The following is a 17,322-nucleotide window of genomic DNA, read 5'->3' on the forward strand; positions in this document are numbered from 1 at the left end:
GTGAAACAGCCAGTGGTGCGAAGCAGAACCTCACTGTGTCATTAACACCCTTCCTGCGTCCATCCGTCCCTTCATTTTTCCTTTCCGTCGCTCCGTCAATTTTCTCTTTTATTTTTTTCCTCCTGCCTAGGTCTCCTTCCTCCTCGCCTCCTTTACAGCCTCGCTCTCTTCTCACCGTCTTTCCAAACCTCTCTCCAACTACTCGACCGTGTCACCAGGTGCGCCAGACGTAAATTAGTCATTTACAGAGAGGTATTCACCAGACCAGAAACACCCCTTGTTAAATCTGCTCCGATTTGATTCCTAGCCTCAGGAGTGACCAGGGGCGCCGCGGAGAGAAACACACACTTTCACCACAAATATACAATACAAAGGTCATCTACTCCTGGTGCTCCATAGCTCTGTTTCTGTCAGCTGGGCTGCAATTTATGATTCTTTTTTAAAAGTAATGAATTAATTGTTTAGTTCATAATGTCAGAACATCCATTGATGTCTTCAAATTGCTTGTTTTGTCTGATTTATGGTCTAAAATGTTAAGACATTCAATTTGACATGATACAGAGAAGATCAGCAAATTTTTACATTTGAGAATATCAGGGAAGGTTTGGTATCCTTGCTCGATAAATCATTCATTAATTGACTATCAAACCAAACTAAATGTTGAAAATCCTCCTTTTTTGTAAAATGAAGTTATAACCTAAAAGAAAGACGCAATAATAAAATCACGAATAGACTACAGGACAGTTCTGTTACGTTTTATGGCAGTTTTTTCTGAGGTATTACTTACATTATTATGTTCATGTGGCTTCTACTGCTACTAAAAAGACAAGACAGCACTTGAGCAGTGGGAGCAAATATGCATCACTTTATTAGAGGAATATTACTAGTAGCGTCTACTAACCTCTTAAGGTACTGTGTGCCAGCAACTTATGCAACACTACATACAGTATTCATAAACAAACAAATCAATAATAAACCTTTCTTACTCAATCTGCAGCCAAGAATTACAAACATGTTTTTATTTTACTGTCAAAGCTTTTTTAAATCATTATCCTGTTTGCCCACAAACATCACCTTTGGTTGACCAGGGTTGCACACTGTCCTCTGACTTTTTGCTCTTCAAATATTTTAACTTCTTCGTGCTTCCATTTGTGTCGCACACATGATTTAAACTTAGAATAATGCACCCAAGGGATTTTAAGGTGGAATGAATTTCTCATTTAGCATCTTAAATAGCTGTCTCGAGTCTCTCGAGTGTCTTTTTCAAGGCCTTTGCCCTTCTTCAAATCCAACATGTTTGTCCCTGCCCATGACCCTCATCTGTCTCTGGATTTTTTCACCGACCCTCTTCAGTGCTCTTTCAGCTCACTCCTACTTCCTTTCACCTTCTCATCTCCTCCCTACGCGAGTGTGTTTGTGTTCATATGTGTGAGCTGTTGACTGAAACCCCTCCAGTTGGAAAGGAGATGATGAAGAGGGACACACGCTACGTCAAAGGTCACAGGCTAAGGGTGCAGCTTCCAGCTTTTTTGAAGAGAAGCATCTGTCTCCGTGACCCACCAATCAGCTCAGATTGTCTTCATTTTCTAGAAATAATGCATCTGTGTCCATTAACAGACAACATGTGGCACATTTCTGTGTACAACTATATGAAATGTTCATCTCTCGGAATTTTAAAGGGCAGAAACATTCCCTGAATTCACAACATTATCTCTGAGGCTACTGTGGGAAGAGTTGTGGTTTAGTGTATGTATGTGAGCATGTGTTCGAATGCGGTGGTGTTTGTTTTAACACACATGCACATCTGATAACACATCCTTCAAATCGTGTCGCTGAGAGTGAAAACATTGAGGGATTTTGGCGACGTAACAATTGAAAACAGACCTATTTCTGTAAGAGTGTTAGTGTTAACATGGTCCGAGTGTTATGCTACGTTGTCCCAAGTGTACTGAGAACATACTGCGGCCTTTTATCACAACATTTCTCAGCACACTGACATCTGTAATCAAGGCTCACCAGACTGGGGACCAACCTGTGTTTGTACAGTTGTTTAGCGGTTTGCCTTGCTCTCTCGTTGAATCCCAGTGTTCCCGGACTCTGTAATAAGCGAGCAGGACAGTCTCCCTGTCCTTGGGAATCCGAAAGATGTATCTAGCAATTGCGGTGAAGTCATTCTCCTTTGGGAATAGGATTGAATAATAAGCAGGCGAAGAGCGATAGAACAGCCACTGAACTTCCTCAGTTTCCTCTCCAAAGACCGCTTTGCATCACATCGCTGAAGTTTCACGTTCTTGGGATTGGGGGGGGGTCCGTGGAGGTCTCTTTTCCCACCCAGATGGAGGCTATGTAGGTGGACAGCTGCGCAACAGCCACATCTCACCCCCCATCCCCCTTTTTCACTCTGCAATCCAGCTGGAGAGCAGACCAGACTTCAATGAGACTCTGGCAATGTGATTTAGAGCCTCCTGACATTCCACGAGGATGGGATCCCCAAACTTTTTCCTGCTTCAGGTGACCCATGTATTGAGGTGGAAAAATCCATCACTGCAAACACGGACGCATTGCGAACCTTGGGGTTTCATCTTTGAGTCTATGAGGACAAAGTGTATCTGAAAGTGCAGCAGAAACCAAACCAGGTGACAGCTGTCTATAGGCTAGCTGTGGGATTTTTCTCAGCGGATCCTGAAGTCTGAAACATGCCTCTGGAAGATTCACTTTTTTATGATAAATAGCTGAAATAGTAGTTTTATTAGAGCCGGAAGGGCTCCGGCGTCCTCCATAGAGACACATCAGCAGGGAGGAATTTTTCTAGTGAACTTATGTTTGGGATTAATCTTCTTTTGTTAGTATTATTACAGAAAGAACAATGGTTTTGGTGGCACTGATGCTTGGTGATGCTTACTGTAAGTCACATGTGGTAGCTTCATGGACCTCACAGAGTCCTCTTCTGTTTTCCTCAGGAGGTCATGAATACTGATTCCTGGGAAAGTCGTGCCATCTGGAGCAACGTGAATGGTGGACAGATGCTAGCGCTCTCTTGTTATGGTGGTTCGTCACTGAGGAAACCATACTGTAAGCGCAATGATAGGGGTTCTAGAGCTAGGATGTAGAGGTGTGGTTTTCACTATAGGATTAAAGTGTCAAATCACGGTTGCACATATATCCTTTACATTCTTCATATCCCTAAATCCCACCGTTTTTAAGCTCCACCGGTGGTCCAGATGAATTCAGCATGAGATGCATGTAGTCTGCTGGCTCAGGAGTAAATGTATATACAGACTGTGTTTACCTGAAACGAAACATTGAAACTGAGCTCCAGTCTCTTCGTGTCTCTGTCAGGCTCTCGCGTGAACGTACGTCTGTTTTTTGCGGGCTAGACTATACATTTTAATTGTCCATTTCCATTGTCTATTTATGCACCTCAAGTGCGCATGGGACGTCTCAGTGAAGAGTGGAAAGTTCCCTCACATGTGTTGATGTTGTTTTCTCAGTGAAAAAAAAAAACCCCTGGAATTTAAAGCCCAACTTAACAACATTTCTTGTGTGAGGGCTTTTCGACCACAAGTGGCCAGGCCTCTGTCCAGATTTAGCAGCTCATTCACATTCTTGCCGGACTTCCTCTGTCTCTCTCTCTGTTTGGCTTTGAAGATGACAGACAGACATAATGGGATCAGGACATCACAGCTATTGTAGAAATATTTGTCACTTTTATTTGTCTGCTTTGCACATGATGCACATAATGTTGTGATTCACTGTGTCAGCTACAATTATGTTCCCTAAATCGAAATGTTGTTTGTTATTTAGGGGAGAAATTCAAGGGGAGTGTATCCAAAAGTAAATTACAATCATGTTGCTGATTATTTTTTTATCTATCCACTAATTAATCACTGAACAACCTTTAAAAAGTGAGTAAATACAAGTAAGATATAGTAGTGAAAACACCTGGGATCATTATTGAGTAGCTGAGATGTCACGACAAACAGAAATTGGTAACCATAAAGAGCGATAATCTTCACACAGTATCAAATCTCAATACTTTCCAGTACTGACAAGAATATGTCAGTTGAAACAAATATTTAGTGATGTCAAGTACCGAAACATGGTCAGACTCTTTGATCTAAATCAGACTTTTCTAACTTTAAACTGTATCTTACTCAGACTAAATTGTTTATTTAACAGTGATGCATTCAGCAGTTTGGCACATTTTGTTAAATCAAAGAAAAAGGGGTTACAACTCAAGTATTATGTGGGCACAGATATCAAAACATAGCAATCCTATATCTAAGTGGTTTATTTCTCTGCCCAAGGTGTCAAATTATTTTTTCATAAGGTATTAAAATAAGGATTTGTATCCTTGCATTGGGCAAATTTGTTTTGTCGGCGTTTTTTAGCTGGAGAACTTTTGATTTTGCTCTCAGTTATAACAACAGTATGTAGACAGATGAAAATATAGAGATTCCATATGTCAAGATAAGTGAATAGTGAATCAAAAAGGCAAAGGAGAACAGGCCTTTTTCTCTTCATTTGACTGGGTGACTTATTTTGCCCCAAATTTGCCCTGTGAGTATGGCTCAGTACAAGACCTGAGTTTCTGTAGAGATACTGATACTTCACATCAGCAGCCATAAAAGAACTTTTCCTGACTAAAATTCCCTAAAACTGGCAGCATTTTGATTTAAATCAGGAACTACCTTAGATCAATCAAAGAATAAATAAACAATATGACAAATCTGACCCGTGACTGGTCCTAAAGGACTGGAATGAAAATACCAGGACTTTAGATTAAATGGTTTCTGTTCAAGAGAACACGGGAAGTGTATCAGTACTGTATGGACTGGCGTGTGTTTGCGAGCATGTGTTTGTGGATTTTTGTTGAACTAAGCAGAATGTCCCTCTGAGATGAAAACCCTTCTCTCTCTCTCTCCCTCTCTCTCTCCCCGTTTGTCATTGTGGCTGGAGAGGCAGATGTTCTCGCTCTCCCTCTGGATCTCCTTTCATCGTTTCCTTCCCAGTCTGTTTTTAGGCCTGGCTAATCGAACACAGCCTGTCCCCTGAGACACCAGAGATTCTCGTGTGATAGTAACTTTGGCTCCCAGGCTAGACATGTCTGCCAGTTTAATTGACTTACTTAATATTAGGAAAAAGGAGTTTAACAGATGAACTGGCCTCCACTTGGTTTCGTCCTTGTCTTTTATTTTTTACTACCTATTTCATCCTAAGAGAGCGTTTTTCCTGTTATAAATGACAGCTTTAGTGACAGCAAAGACAGTTGAGTCTTACATGAGCTATGTGTCTGCGTATTCCAAGGTTAAGTTTGGACTTACTGTTATACCTCTGAGTAAGAGTCAGTACCTAAGAGGATAAGGCTGCTGCTCTATATTTCTCTTGTTGTCCATGAAAACACCCAAACCGATGTTGCATTAGTCTGTCTGTAAATACTTTCTGACTTCCTGAGCTTGTCTGCGACACTCAGCCAAAAGCCGTTCGTTCCTACTGAGACATAAATCTTAAAAAACGGTCACAAACATATAATGTCATTCTTTTAGGCCAGATTATTTCTTAAAACTTAACTGAAACTTTATTCAAACATGAGTAAAACAGTGCATTTGTTGGAGACTATTATCAGCTGCGGAATAAAACTCACTTGGTGCTCTAGTGAGGATTAACAGCCCCTTGGACCTTGTATGTCGGACTGACTCAAAGTAAACTACATTTCGCCGTTGATCGTAATAAAGCGGCGTGTCAGCCAGTGCAAAGGTGTGGCTAATTGACGTGTTTTTAAGCTGAGCTCTATGGCCCGAAGGAATAAGCTACAGTATGTCTGGCTTTAGCTACACAGGCAGTACTTGTTAGTCAGACCAGTTCATTGTTGGTTTTGGTGTTTTCATGGGATTTTCTGACAGTAACAAAATACAGAATATCACCAGACGTATCCTTTAAAAGGAGGCAGAGCAGATGTCGGGTCAGAAGTCGAGGGAGTCGAAGTCAGCAGCCGCGTTTTAGGATTGATGGAGATGCGAATCGTTGGCAAAAAATCGTCTCCTCTGATAACGCTTGTTTTTCTTATCTCCCTGCCTCCTCTCAAAGATGATTATTTGGCCTGCTCACCGGTTTCCTTATTAAAGTAATATTTCTGTCTGATGTAGCAGATCTTTTTAAAGAAACGTTTTAAAAAAAAAGAAGCTTCGTTTTAAATCATGGGATTTAGAAAATATGAACACCAGTGATGTTATGACATATTTATTACTCAGATATTGCTTTGAATAAATATCTTCTGATAGTAGAGGCTGGCTGAGTCCTTTAAGATCATTACTGCATACAGTAGTTCTCTTTGACCCGCTGCTGTCCCTCCATATAGTCACAGCCAGTCCACAGACAGCAGGCTCTCTGTTTTATAGTCATCTGGCCTGCTGATGCTCCACTTCCTCTCTAAATGAAGGGTACAGTGCAGCAGAGTCACTCCACAGCCACAGGCAGTAAGTAGATGGACCCAAAACGAGACTATTGGCTGCTGTGTAATTCAGACCGTCGGTCGCAGGATCCAAACACAATTAGTGTCAGTATGGGTTCTGTCTTTTTGGCTGAAGTCATGGAGCAGTGATACATTTTAAAGGAAATTCGTACAGCTTTCTCCGTGTTCACCTTCCAGCTTTGCCTTTTTTTTTTTTTTTTTTAGATTCATAGCCGCTTGTTATCCTTTTGTGTTCATCCCTCCTTCCCTCCTTCCTTCACCTTAAGCCAGACGCTAGGTCTGCTCTTTCTAAACTCTGTGTGTGGGTGTGTGTATATGTACGAACATGCATCTGTCTGCGTACATCCCTACCTGCCAGCACATGCAACCTGCCAGGAATTGAAACTTTATATTTTTTCGATACAGTATTTCCACCGTCGCACTCCGGGTGAATTATTATTCGCATTAAAAATAACAAGTCTTCCTGTAAACCTTAAATGAAGCTGTTAAACAGATTCCTGAGGACTTGAACAGAGGGGACACTTTAAGCTGTCAGTCTGTCTTGTGTAAGATGCCTCCGCTGAGTTTAAAAAAATCACGGCACGGATAAGTTGCGGCGGCTGCTTTTGTTATCAAATGAAAACTGTAGACAGGCTCACACACATACTGAGTCCACACCAGTACATGTATACCACATGGCTTTTCCTGTGTATGTACTGTACAGTATGTGTGTGTTTGATGTGGGTTACTGGGTGTGTTTCGGTGCCAGCAGCCAGTGCCTTCTTTACGGTCGGTTAACATCTCCCAGCTGACCTGCTGCTGGGTTTCAGCTGATGGGGGGGGGCTGGTGAGAGGCCAGGCTGGCATTGGCTCGCCAGTGGAAATTCACACCTGGCCTCTGGCTTAGCGGTGAGTAAATGAGTTATAAGGAATATTAGTACTGTGGATTCTCTGTCGCACCTACAGCTTATAATTGAAGCTGCTTGTTGAATGTTTATTTGACACGGTTTACATAAGCTTAAAGTCCTAAACTGGAGACCTTTGAACTACTTTAAGTCAGTAATAAAAAGTGATATTATGATTAGTCTTGCTGCTAACACTAAAGGGGTTTGAATCCCATGTGGATCTTTATATTTTCCATTTCTTAAAAGTGTATAAGTATGTGTGTGGGTGTGGATACAGCGAGTTTTATGATTTTCTCATTTAAAGTGCACAGCACCAACATTAACAAAGAAGCTGTTTGACACTCCCCCTTTTCTCTGTAGCCTCTTTTGATTTGGAAACAGTTGTAGTCGATATAATGGGTTTGTTTTTCCAATTAACGCAAACATTTAGATTTGCTCGACGTTCCTCATAGTTTACTCATAGCACAGCACCGAGAGAGGAAATGTTAAGTCTCATCTGTCTACAAATGAGCTTAATTGGGTACTTATGTAATATAAATTGATGTAATTATTTAGTTTAGCTGTAATGTTTGAAGCCAAGGATGCAGACTGCAGTCTCAGAAAGATCATCTGTGACATCTAGTCTCATCTGAATTCAAGTTCAAACAGACTTTGAGCAGGCGTTCAGAAGACCTGCGTCATTTGTGGTTTCTATTAATGAAAGAGAAATCCAAACACAAGTCAGTGATTACTTCACATTGGATCATTCTTAAATGTGTTTGAAGGCAAAATGCATTCTTGTTGTAAGATCACGGACACAAATGGAGACAAATTTACCGTCATTAGTTAAGCAAATAATTTAGCAGTAATTCATGAGATTGTTGTTTTTACTGTAATTATGGATTTGAAATAGTAAGTAAGTAATTTTTTTTGTTTTTGCTTTTAAGTAATCTATAAAAAAAAACATCTTTAAAGTTTCAGTAATCACAATATGAATGTAATTAAAGATATTGTTACTGTTATACAACATGATAAATGCATTTCTGCTATTTAATAAGCTTCATTTTTAAGTGGTTTGGATACACGGGAACAAAAACAGCACAGAAGAAAATTGCTTGGACGTACTGTAGAGAAGCGACTGATAAAGGGTTTTCCCCACTAAGTGCGCCAGTAATCACTGAGAGTTATGGGAATTATCAGTAGAGCAAATTGCTTGTGTGAAACTACCCATATAATGTCTGATAAGGGTTGTTGTCCCTGGTAATAACATAATTCAAATAATCATAATCTGGATTTCGGAGCTAATTTAAAGTAGTTAATCTTCAACATGAAAGACTTACGAGTTCAAAGTTTAGCAGTGAGTTGGAATTACGTCACTGAAAATATCACAGCGAATCACCGATGACACTTTTAATCACGTAATCTGTAATTTATGAAGGATCCCATGTGAAAGTAACCTTTCAAACCCCGATAAGACGGCGTGAGTGATCCAGACATTCATTTCGACTCCTGTGGAAGGGAAAGTGATGCGCTGAGAAAAAAGTTTCTGTAAAAGCTGATGGATTATCAATGAAAAAAAAAAAAACGTCGGGACGACCTTCATGTGACCTGCTTCTCCATCTTTACAGCATGTCCTCTGATCTGACTCAGGTGATGCTAATAGGAAACATGCCGTATTATGTCTGTGTGTACATGTGTGAGCGCTTGCAGGTGATCAAGAGTTTCTCCTAATGTAGCCCATGTGTGCCTGCATGCGAACCATAAATAGTTTTAGATGCTCATAAACCTTTCTTTGATTGTTGCATTTCTTCGTAATGAAAATGTTCTATCGTGTTCGGTGCCACAAAGCAATTTTTTCCCTTGCTTGAAATAATTAAGATCTTGAGCTGAACTTGTCTGTTTTTTTTTTTTTTTTTTTACCTAGCCAGTGAGATAATTGTGTCATTTTTGCCACATTTTCCACCACTACATATCCAGACATGAATATGATCAAAGTCTTTTCATGTCTGTAAAGCTGTTTTTCACTTTCAAGCTTTTTAAACTGTCTTGCAGTCATAAGACAGTTTTTCATTTCAGCTTTATTTTCTTTTATACATATTCCTCATGTAATCTTTCCATACGGCTATCCCTTTGTTTCTTTACTTTGTGCGTGACATTACATACATTTATATTCAGCAATTTTGGGTTTCTAACCTCCTCTTCTCCTCTCCTTCTAACAGTGTGTCCACCCGGTACCTATAAACCAGAGGGAACACCAGGAGGTCTGAGCACCTGCCTGCTATGCCCCGACATGCAGCACACCTCTCAGCCCGGCAGCACCTCCCTCAGTGACTGCATCTGCAAACCAGGTTACCAGCAAATAGGCATGACCTGCCAGGGTAAGAGGAACTGATCTGTTAACTGATGAGTCCGACCCCCTAAAAAGCTTTTGCAGCTTTTGTGATACCCTCTATAATCAAATGATTAAAAAGATAAAGACATTTCACTATGATGTTTGATTGACCAGCATATCCAGAATGTGCAGCCTTTTAAATTCCATTAATTGCACCAAAGCTGAAAATAAGAGACAAAAGAGCTTGCATTTCAATCGTTATACTTAAAATGAATTGTCCCGTGTAGGTAGAGCAGATTTTATACCCTTTAACGATGCCCATTTAGAAACCATAATGCAGTTTGAATACATTACTCACAAACTAGTAGAACAGTTTACAGACGAGTGTGCTGGCTGACTATGGCAAGATTGCTCAGGATTTAATGTCCTGTTCCCTCACAGGAAGAAAGTGTTGGGCTCAGTCCCTATGACGGTTGGCTCGGACATGTCTGTGTGAAGCTTTTATGTTCTCATTGTGATCACATGAGGTTTCCCACCCGTCCCAAATGAGACGCACATTAGGTGAATCTCTCCTTTCATGTGCAGACAAGCTTGTCCTCTGAAGTCACTTAATCTGGACCATTAGGGTCGCAACTGAATAGTCATCGGCTTGGAAACTGGAAATACTGTGAATTTCAGGCCTTATGAGACATGACTAACTGTTCTGTGACGCTGAGTTAGCTGGAACAAAAACACTATTCCACCAAAGTTTGAGATTAGAGCGTCCTGTGTTATGTATCTGTTGCCAGTAATTTCGCTGGCCTTCCCAACTCCTTGAAGAACGAGCCAATGATTTCCACAGAGCAGCTCATCTCAACACAATGATGTCCATTAATCATCGGTTTCATACACTGGGTTTTGCTCTCTCTTCCTTCCTCTGCGTAGATTGAGGGGGCGATGTTTGACAACCCGTAATTTTCTGCTTTCACGCTTTCATATCCTTTTTTGTCAGGAACATTAATTACCCAGCAGCAACCATCAGCAGGCTTCCTCTGTTTGTGTTTCTGTTTATTTGTTTAAGAATGTCTTTTTTGTGTGTTAGCCGCAATATGAAATTCAGGATTGTTTTGATTTAGTATTTTTCTCCTCTTCCTTATCTAGTGGTACACTGTCCGGCGCTGTTCCCTCCAGAAAATGGCTTCTTCATCCAAAACGTATGTAACAACCACTACGATTCGGCCTGTGGCGTGCGATGCCAGCAGGGGTATGACCTCCAGGGGACAAGCATCAGACTGTGTCAGGCTGACGGTACCTGGTCAGGGACACCTGCCAACTGTAAAGGTGAGGATGCAGCAGCTTTAATGAATAACAGAATGATAGTAAAATTAAAGTTTCTTCACATTTCATTTCATTCATTATATTCCTGTAACTCCCCTGTTACTGATGGGTCGCAGTGAGTTATACACATTTGACATTTGGGAGAAAGAAAGCACTGGTATCGGATCGGTACTTGGTATCAGCAGATACTCTGAGTTGAGGCATCAGAATCTGTTTATAGACAAAGTTGGATCGATGCATCCTTAGTATTTATTTCCTATTTTTCTTCCAGTCTTTCAGCTACAAGTTGTATCTGAGTAGGAGGCTTGGAGCAGCTTCAGTCGACTTTTCATCTCTTTTGTACTTAACAAAGTGGAACTGTTGATAATGAAGCTAAATCTCATTGTTAGGAAAGCGAGTAAGCTCAGAAGTCTCAGGTGACAAGTTTGTTGATCAACTTCAAATCAGCAAAATTTCTTGATCACTGAGCTCCAGAGGAAATCAATGGTGTGTTATCAATTATGTCGCTAGCAAGAACTGAAAGTCTCCAATATGTGTAAGTAACTTTTGGCATGTTGCATCAGCAATACAGCGCTCTTGGTTATAGTGTATAGTGATTACACGCAAACACACAAGCTTGTCTGATTGATCCTGGCAGGTTCCTCTACTCCACATGTCTCATATCGTTTCTCATTAAACTATGGGACATTCATCAAAGTGCTGAGTCCAAAGTCCTGCCGCCTCTCATCTGATGTCTGCGAACTTTCAAAAACATTTATGTACGTAGCATTAAATCGGATATGAGTTTATCTGTTGTTCTCACTTTCCTGTGAGCCTCCGACGACCCGAAGCGAGACCAGGGAACCCGTCGACGTGTAAAGATTTCGTGCCGTGTATTGAGATCATTAACCTGACAAGCCAGATGGTTTGTTACACAGAACCATCTGAGGCGCTTTCAAGAAATGCTTGGCGAGTGATTGGATGAACCATCTGTCTATCGCCGCCTATCACGGGTTATCGCTTCCCGCTCTCGTCACACCTAAACCACGCCTGTAGCCGCCAGTAGTTCCAGCTACGCTGATTGGTCCCGACACGATGGCATAACTTGAAACCTGACAAGATGGATTCTCGCGTGATCTCTCGATTCTCACGTGAACCCAGCTGCCTCGCACGGTAATGAGATCATATGTGTTTAGACTGAATGAGGAATCGACATTTTACTGGGAAGACCGCTGCTCTCTGCCAGGCCAGATGTTGAGAGGAAGAAAGGTAGGGAGGATTCAATTAAAGAGAGAGAGAGAGAGAGAGAGTTCACGGAGGACATAGCGACAGGAAGAGAGGATATGACGAAAGGAAGGACGGAAGATTGTATAGAAGCAAGAATGTGACGAGAGTTCAAGAAAGAGAGAAAGGAAAAAGGAAGTTAAAGAGGTCAAGAGATTAGTGCCAGTTTTAACAGAAAGACGGCAACAGTGTGACTCATAGAAATACCAAGACACTGAATATTCAAGGGCGTGTTGAAGATTTATACTATGTGGCTTCGAGTATATATTTTTCTGAGTGTGTGTGCATACGTTTGCTTGTATGTGTTACACTTAGTCTAGTCTCTGCCACATACTGTACTGTAGGACCTCCCAGCTAGTTAAGCCCTGAGGGAGGGGGAGGGGGGGGGGGTCTCTTCTGAACCGCCTGTCTGTCTATGGGTGATGATGAGAAATAACACACTACACACCCTTTTCTAGACCTCAACATAACTCAACAGACACACATGAGGATTTTTTCTTTCATTTCATGGGGACTTTCACGCTTTGGGTTAAATGATAGGCCCCAAGTCATAGCTAAAGATGATATAGTGCTGTACATTCCTGCAGCTGATTTACTACTTTCTCCACCTCTTATGATTGATATACAGTAACTGTGTTTTCCAGTAACTTCCCAGACTTGGCATGAAAATCATTTGCAAATCATATATTAATAACTAGATAATAAGCATTTGTTTTAGTCATCTCAAAGAGGCACACGGGTGGGGTTTGCTGAGTAACAGTGGTTCAGATTTAGGTTGATTGACAATTAAAAATGTATGTTTACTTGAATTTGAGTGTAAAATAAACCATAAGAGGTATTTGACAGTGCTTTTTATTACCCCTGTTTGTTGCTTTTGCATCAGTTACTCTCCCTTTCTATCACTTCCAGACTTCCCTTCTCTGTTGCTGTATTGTTTCAGTTTTCAAAACCATTCAAAAGTACTCAGAGCAAATTAAACACTAATAAATTGAAGAGGGTAAAAGAAAAATAAACCTTAAAAACACAAGAAATGGATCTTCGAAAACATAACTCATGTTTATTTTTTCCGGTCCGCAGTACGCTCCTGCCCGCCCCTCTCTCGGCCCCAGCACGGCTTCCTGAAGTGCAGTGACGGCGGTGCCTCCTACAGGGCCGAGTGTCAGGTGGGCTGTGAGCGAGGCTACAGGTTGGAGGGAGACTCCAGACTCACCTGCCAGGCCAACTCCCAGTGGAGTGGACCCCAACCTCGGTGTGTGGGTAAGCCTTCATCACCCTCTATTTCACCCCGAAAAAAAATACCAGACAACCACGGAGAAAAATTCTGGTTCACAATGTCATGAGGTGTTGTGTTTGGAGCAGCTGAAGTAATTTTTTCCATCAGCCTTTCACTTAGTCCACCATCTGCAAATATGAGAAACTATTAAAGCTCTTTAGCTCCATCTGAACTTGAAGAACACTGTCTTCCTGTTTCGACCTACACATTCATTTGCATGTATACATGTCTTTGCAGCACGCAGTTCTGTCTCAAAATGTATTTTTTGTGCTTTCAGTGACATTTATGACCTAATATCTAAAGGCAAAGTATGTTTCCAAAACACAGAAGGACACATAAAGATCCTAGAGGTTCAGAAAGCCCCATGATTAATAGCAAGAATGAAAGAGCTCATTTAAAAAAAGTGCCACAATCTGTTTGGACAAGCACCAAGAAGTTTGAAGCCACCAGAGGGGGAAAAAAACGCAGGCGTAGCTGTTTTATGTGTCTGTATTTTATGTGTTTTATGTTATTTCAAAAAGTGAGACGTAACTAGTTTTATACTATCAATCATTTTGCAAACATGGTTGTCACTGTATTCAAGTTTCAGTCACATTTTTCAAACTCATTTAACAGCTAATTTATATCATGGCTTTGAGAAATAAATGAACTTTATATTATATATATATCTATGTTGGAAAAACTTGATAAAAATCTGCTCGAGGACACTGGGTCATAGTTCATTCCTGTTTTAATCACTCTTCTTACGTCCTCTCTAAGAGAGTACATCTACATCTACATCTATCTCAGCCACCATTTTTTTTTTTTTTGGTTATTTTCATCTGTCGTGTCTCCATCCAAAGTCTTGTGGTTCTGTGTTAAATGAGTTAAATTAGATTTCTTTATTTGGTTATTCAATTTGCATTTTTTCCATAATAAATCCTGCCTCAAACACACACACATACATCTCTCTCTGGCAGTACATCTTTCATGCAGCGTGACTGCGTTTAACTGTAAGCTTATATTATCTTTTTAACGTCAGCTTAGTCTGGCTGAAAAAACAGAAAGATCATTTATCAAAAGAACGACCCTGAAAAGAGTGCATGATCTGGTTATTTATATGTAAAAACATGTGGGTTTATACACACGTATGTAAATCCACATGAGAACATAGAGTCATACAGTGATTAAACATATGGTGTGGATTATACATCATCCAGAGAAAGATACATCTGCTTTCTCATTGCAAAGCTATAGTCACCACATATACACACGAGCACGATTGCATACACACAAAATTACCCACACACTTCAAAATTGATAGTTAAAGCTAAAATAGTTGCACACACTCATGCCCGCCACAGAGAGCACTCATGTCAGGCACACCAACACACAAAAAAGGGACAGTGTGAGAGTGTTTGACCGCAAATCTCCGGCTTCACTGCTCAGGCCTGCGCTGACTCACTTCCAACAAACCAGCTCTATTTAAAAAAAAAAAAAAAACCTGACTCATCCGCTTCTTGAAAACTCTGTAATCGATAACTACCATCTCTTAGGCTCTTAGGCCCCAACGTTCTGACTGACTTACAGCTTGTTTGTTTGACCATCTGCAGACTGTCGTTACCTCTTTAACACAGCTAAGTGGGCTCTGTGGGCTGCCGATGCAGCTGAGCGGTTTGTTTTAGTGTTTGTTTGCACTGTGGTGAAACGGGATCGCCTCGACTGCCCTGAGAGGATGGAGAGATATGTTTTCATGCGTTTGAAATCCGCTATGTTGAATCTTCCTCTCAGTGAGTTTTTCCTTTTTATAGCTCTTACAAGCTAAAGCCAATGAAACAGGTTTTTAGCGGGGAGAGAATTAGAATGATCCGTCCATCATCAAGTAAAAGCCAAAACAGCTCGACTCCCAAAAATGCATATAAAACCTCCGGCGCTCTGCATGAGTGCTGCGGTCATTGCTTTCTTAGGTTCATTTCCGACCATATGTTTGTTGTGTTTGTGCCAGTGTTTGATATACACCCCCTGAAAATAGCCTTATTGCCAGCATTTTACGTCAAGGCTGCACAGATTAAGATTTTATCACATTCGGGTAAAAACGGGAAAGAACAGGAAACATGCTCATGATCTTCCAAACATTTGTTTCGCTCGCTCTGGTTCTTTTTTTAGATCTTCCTTATCTTCTAATACTTACTAGAAGTTTTTCTCTGTATGAAGTCTGATCCCATTAATGCACGATAATCTAACTGCAGTATCGATGGTGCAGCATGAAATGGAAACTCGATCAACTACTTTTGATAACGAATAATAAACAAAGAGAGTCATGAGATCCAGTCTGCAGCGTCTCGCTCTGACTGTCAGGCCCAGTTTTGGTCTGCAGATGTTTTTTTGCACAACACACCACAATGACTGATTTGATTATCAGATGCATCTCTCTGTCTCCCACTCTCTCCCCAGAGGTGCGCTGTCCCCCCATCACCCCCTTGAAGAACATCCTGCTGTCGCCCCCTGCCTGCGGGAAAAGGGCAGTGTCGCCGGGCTCCATTTGCCTGCTCACCTGTCGTCAAGGTTACAGTCTCCAGGGACATAGAAAGGCAGTGTGTCTAGGCTCTGGCAACTGGACCGCTAATGTCCATAAAGCAGTCTGTACAGGTAAATGCACTGTGTGTGTGTGTGTGTGTGTGTGTGTGTGTGTGTGTGTTTCCTGGGGTCAGAGGTCAGGGTCAGCTGGTAAATTGGTTGAAGGTTCATAACAAGGATGTGAAATACGTTGGGGTCAAGACACCCTGCTGGGTTGAGGGGAGATGGGATAACGAGGTTTAGCTTTTTCACCAATTAGCTTGGTAATTTAATTGGGGGTATACTTAAAGGAAAAGTTCAACATTTTGGAAAATACACTTATTCGCCTTTTTGACGAGAATTAGACGAGGAGATTAATACTCTCATGTCTGTGTGCTCAGTATGGAGCCAGAGCCAGGAGGCAATTAGCTTAGCATAAAGACTGGAAGCGAGGGGGAAACAGCTAGCCTGGCTCTTGTGAGTTCTTCCTGACTTCGCACAGACATGAGAGTGGTATTGATCTCACCTGTTTCTTAGCAAGAAAGCGAACAGGCGTATTTCCAAAGATGTAGAGCTACTTTATTAAAGTCTGTATGTATGCCTCTACAGCAGACATGGCTTTAATTCAAGGAAGTATATAAAAATGGGAAATGGAAAAAATGGAAACAGCTTAACAGATTTAAAAAAAATGTCCCCACTGGTATTTATGGCCTTATTTTGTATTCTTACTTGGCTGCATTTGCTCTGTCATCATGCTTTCCCACTGTAGGTAGTTTGTAAGTCCAGTTCAGTAGGACAGCCTGGGATTACAGGTACTTTTACAGGGCTCGAATGAGTGACACTTGTAATGTGTGGGTTTATTTATGAAAGAAGGGGAAAGAAAGATGCAGAAGTCTTGGAGAAAGAGATATCAAGAGAAAACAGCAGGAAACTTGGACGGAAAGGTTTTTCCATTCTCCATTCCCCCTCTCTCTGCATTTTTCTCTGCTTTGTGAATGGTGAGAATGGCGCTAACCTCGTTTTGAAGCAGGCCTCAGGTCACTAACTCAAACCATACCATGTCCGAGCTCCCTCCCATCCACACCGACTGGGCTCTGGAGATCATTATAATGGGCTGCAGCCCTCCAGATGCCTCGCAGGTGAAACAGGTGGTGCAGCGTGACTCTCGCCTGCCTCCCCTTGAATGTCCTCAATTCCCTCGTTTCCTCGTGGAGAAAGTCTGCTAATGAAGGAACTGCTGTCGTTAAGGAGAGGAAGAGGTGCCATA

The 17,322-nt window shown here is 41.3% G+C and overlaps 1 protein-coding gene across 4 annotated transcripts in view; it reads left to right on the forward strand.

Annotated features, from left to right (window-relative positions):
- The window catches only part of svep1 (sushi, von Willebrand factor type A, EGF and pentraxin domain containing 1), a 109,071-nt gene that overhangs the window by 48,631 nt on the left and 43,118 nt on the right, over positions 1–17,322 (forward strand). For all 4 annotated transcript variants that reach the window (XM_067580112.1, XM_067580113.1, XM_067580114.1 and 1 more), the window contains exons 7-10: positions 9,555–9,713; positions 10,808–10,987; positions 13,325–13,504; positions 15,954–16,148. In XM_067580112.1, the coding sequence (XP_067436213.1) occupies positions 9,555–9,713; positions 10,808–10,987; positions 13,325–13,504; positions 15,954–16,148 (714 nt within the window). The remainder of the gene's footprint in view (positions 1–9,554; positions 9,714–10,807; positions 10,988–13,324; positions 13,505–15,953; positions 16,149–17,322) is intronic.

The sequence above is a fragment of the Thunnus thynnus genome, chromosome 22 (assembly GCF_963924715.1).
Source record: "Thunnus thynnus chromosome 22, fThuThy2.1, whole genome shotgun sequence".
NCBI lineage: Eukaryota > Metazoa > Chordata > Actinopteri > Scombriformes > Scombridae > Thunnus > Thunnus thynnus.